At 34.4% G+C, this 4145-nt stretch overlaps 1 protein-coding gene across 1 annotated transcript; it reads right to left on the bottom strand.

Annotated features, from left to right (window-relative positions):
• Positions 1-2009: 2009 nt before the first annotated feature.
• LOC111157999 (olfactory receptor 12-like) lies at positions 2010-2936 on the bottom strand. Its single transcript, XM_022519771.1, is given in 1 exon segment — positions 2010-2936. A coding segment is annotated over 1 exon segment (927 nt).
• Positions 2937-4145: the final 1209 nt, after the last annotated feature.

Genomic DNA, 4145 nt, shown 5'->3' with positions numbered 1-4145 from the left:
GCTCTTACTAGATACAATAAGATGCTGAACTGCATCTTTTTGGGGATAATGGACATTTTGTCTATTTCTTAATTTTTCTATTCTTAATTTTAAGAATTTTCTATTCTTAATTTTAAAGAAAATATGTCTAACATCTTCCCCTTTAGAATGTGTGTTCATTCAGTTTGTATAAATGTAATTTGACAGATTAATGAAGTTTAGTTGTTTTTCTTAAAAAAAAAAAAGGTTTTATTTATTTATTTGAGAGAGAGAGCATGAACAGGGAAGAGGCAGAGGAATAGGGAGAAGCAGACCCTAAGCAGGGAGCCTGACACAGGGCTTGATCCCAGGACCCTGAGATTATGACCTGAGCTGAAGGCAGATACTTAACCGACTGAGCCATCAAGGTGCCCGGAAGTTTTGTTATTTTTCTGATTTCACTGTTTTTAAAATCCTAAAATAGAGTAAAAAGTTATCAAATACTCTTTCATCTATGAGATATTGTTTTTTACATTTAAACAACAATAAAAAGTTATCATCTAAATAAGTCAAGAACATCAGAATAAGAAACATCATCTAAAGAATCCTTGACATTAAAAGTAAACAGAAAAATTATTTATATAATGATGAAAACAAAAGCAAATTACACGGAAAATTATATAAAAGTTTTAAATATGTCATTAAAATGAAAACAGAAAGTAAAGTAACCAATAATTCCACATATGAATTCAGAAATATATATATGCAGATATCATATTAATGAACCTAATATGTTCTGTATTAAATGTCTGTATTAAATTTATGAGTTGTAATTTTGAATATATCTAAACAATCAGAAACTCAAAATTCTCATGGTATGAAGTCAAAACTATGGCAAATTTAATTAAGGAATATAAACTGGAGACACCTGGGTGGCTCAGTCAGTTAAGTGTCTGCTTTCGGCTCAGGTCACAGTCCCCAGGTCCTGGAATGGAACCCCATATCAGTCTCCCTTCCCTGCTCAGTGGGGAGTCTACTTCTCCCTCTCCTTCTGTCCTTCCTCCCACTTGTGCTCTCTCTCTCTCATGTTCTGTCTCTCAAATAAATAAATAAAATCTTTTTAAAAAAAGAACATAAAAAGATGAAGTTCTAAGGATTAATAATACAAAGTATAGAAAACCACAGACATCAAAAGAATTAAATTATATTAAGATGTGATTTTATGTTCCTCCATAGCAATATTTTTTCAAATCTAGAGAAAAATAAGGATTTTCAATCAATATATGGGTTGTGAAAATGATCCCAGAATATAAATAGACAGTATTGAAACCAATAAACATGAGTGATAGCGGAAAGATTATCAAACATTTATTATAAGATCCCATGACAAAATAGTTTTATAGGAACCATATTTATTTATTTGTTTATTTATTTATTTATTTATTCATTTTTTACTTTTTGCTTCTTGATGGAATCATTAATTTTTAGATGATGGAAGGATATTATGAAGGATATTATTAGTGTAATACTTTGTACCACTCCTTTGTATAATTTAGACAAAACCAGCAATTTACATTACCATAGCACCTTGAATTCTCATTTGCAAAGATTGGACAGTGGCAAACTTGATTATGATTTGGAGAAAACATAGAGCATAGTGTGTGTCTCTTTCAGCTTTTTCCTTTTCCTGATACATAGATGGATAAGTAAATACACATATTCACATATATTTATAGATATTATATCAATAAGTTGAATGTATTAATGTAGTATACTATATTTGTAAGTTGCAATTTTTCATACACCTAAGTAAATAAAACATGGAGAACAAGCCTATATAATAACTAGATATCACACTGTGAAATAATTATGTAGGATTATGAAAATCTATATTGGTTTTTAGTCTTTCCTAAAGAATCTATTGATGTTATAAAAAATAAAACAAACCTTGATCTTCAAAACTTTTGGATGGCTTTCATTGAAACTATTCTATAAAAAATTATTAAAAATATTGCTTTTAGTCTATCTGCAGTTTCATAGATGTCTGGGTGTCAGTGAAAAGATAATTTTTTTAACAATACTCTTTTCACAGCATTTTTCACCTCTCTGTTCCTTAGACTATAAATCAGTGGATTTAACATAGGGATGATAAGAGTATAGAACACAGCTATAATCTTGCTTTTTTCTGGTGAGGACATGAAGAACACAGTACCATAGAATAAACTCACCACAGTGATGTGAGAGCTGCAAGTGGAGAAAGTCTTACTCCTGCCATGGGTGGAGGGGATCTTCAAGACAGTGGATAGAATATAAGCATAGGAAACCAGAATGACAGTTGTGGTGGTGATGATGATGAGGGCAGAGAGAATGAACAGCACAATCTCGTTCACAAAAGTGTCATCACAAGAGCTCTTGATCAGGGCTGGAACGTCACAGAAAAAGTGGTCCAGTCTGTTTTCTCCACAGAAACGCAAACTGAAGGTGAAACCTGTTTGTATCATGGAGTTAACGCCTCCACATATATAGGAACCAATCACCAAACGAGCACAAGCCTGTTGAGACATATGTACAGGATAGAGGAAGGGCGAGCAAATGGCGGAGAAGCGATCATATGCCATAACGGCCAGAAGAAAGCCTTCGGTCCCAACACAGAGAGCGAAGAAAAAGAACTGTGTTGCACAGCCATTGTAGGAAATTTTCTTGTCCTTTGACAAGAAAGTAGCCAGAGTTTTGGGAGCAATGACTGTGGAGTAACTGTGATCTAAATAGGACAAGTTTCTGGGAAAGAAATACATAGGTGTATGAAGTTTGGAGTCTATTTTAATGACAATTATCATGCTAATATTTCCCACCACAATGACCATGTAAATGAGCAAGAAGAGTAAGAATAAGAGAATCTGTATGTCTGGAGCTGTTCTGAATCCCAGCAGAATGAACTCATTCACTTATGAGTAATTCCTGTTCAGCTCTTTCTTCATAGCTGAGACCTATCTGAGAAAATGAGTGGATGGTCGTGAAGCCTGTGGAATGCAATGCCTTGTTAACGTTTGGTTCCTGAGGTTCTCAGTAGAAGAAAAAGTATTGACAGGTGTGCTTGACTACACATCTGACAAAACAGCCTTATTTCTTCTAATACATTTAGTATCCTTGTCATATGGGAAATGTGGATGGGCAAAGGATGTCTGGGACAAGTGATGACATCAGTCATTCTATGTCATTTGCTCCAAGCAAAGGAATCACATGTACTGGGTCCATATTTTACCTCTTTCAATCCAACGGAATCTAAGATAACTACCTGCATTTCCAATGCCTTGAAATTTTCTGTCAGATGGAAGATACTTATAATACCTACATTATAGGACTACTATGAAGATAACATGAGACTGAGTGTGAAAAGAAACATTTACAATTACTAGAACATCTTAAAAGAATAATAAATATTAGCCAAAAAAAAAAAAACTAAATCAGCAAATAAGCAGCTAAAAATTATTTTTGCATTATGAATGGCAAACTGGGTAAAAACAAAATCATTTCCTTTCCCCCAACAAGATGCAGTTAATTTGGTTCTCAAAACATTCTGCTATTTAAATTTTATTTTTTTTAAACATATAATATATTTTTATCCCCAGGGGTACAGGTCTGTGAATCGCCAGGTTTACACACTTCACAGCACTCACCATAGCACCTACCCTCCCCAATGTCCATAACCCCACCGCCACTCTCCCAAACCCCCTCCCCCCATCAACCATCAGTTTGTTTTGTGAGATTAAGAGTCACTTATGGTTTGTCTCCCTCCCAATCCCATCTTGTTTCATTTACTCTTCTCCTACCCCTTTAACCCCCCAATTGCATCTTCTCTCCCTCATATCAGGGAGATCATATGATAGTTTTCTTTCTCCAATTGACTTATTTCGCTAAGCATAATACCCTCTAGTTCCATCCACATCATCGCAAATGGCAAGATTTCATTTTTTGATGGCTGCATAGTATTCCATTGAGTATATATACCACTTCTTCTTTATCCATTCATCTGTTGATGGACATCTAGGTTCTTTCCATAGTTTGGCTATTGTAGACATTGCTGCTATAAACATTCGGGTGCACATGCCCCTTTGAATCACTACGTTTGTATCTTTAGGGTAAATACCCTGCAGTGCAATTGCTGGGTCATAGGGTAGTTCTATTTT

Source organism: Enhydra lutris, unplaced genomic scaffold (assembly GCF_002288905.1).
Source record: "Enhydra lutris kenyoni isolate GAN:26980312 unplaced genomic scaffold, ASM228890v2 scaffoldscaffold56, whole genome shotgun sequence".
Lineage (NCBI taxonomy): Eukaryota > Metazoa > Chordata > Mammalia > Carnivora > Mustelidae > Enhydra > Enhydra lutris.
This window is presented reverse-complemented; position numbering and strand designations above follow the sequence as displayed.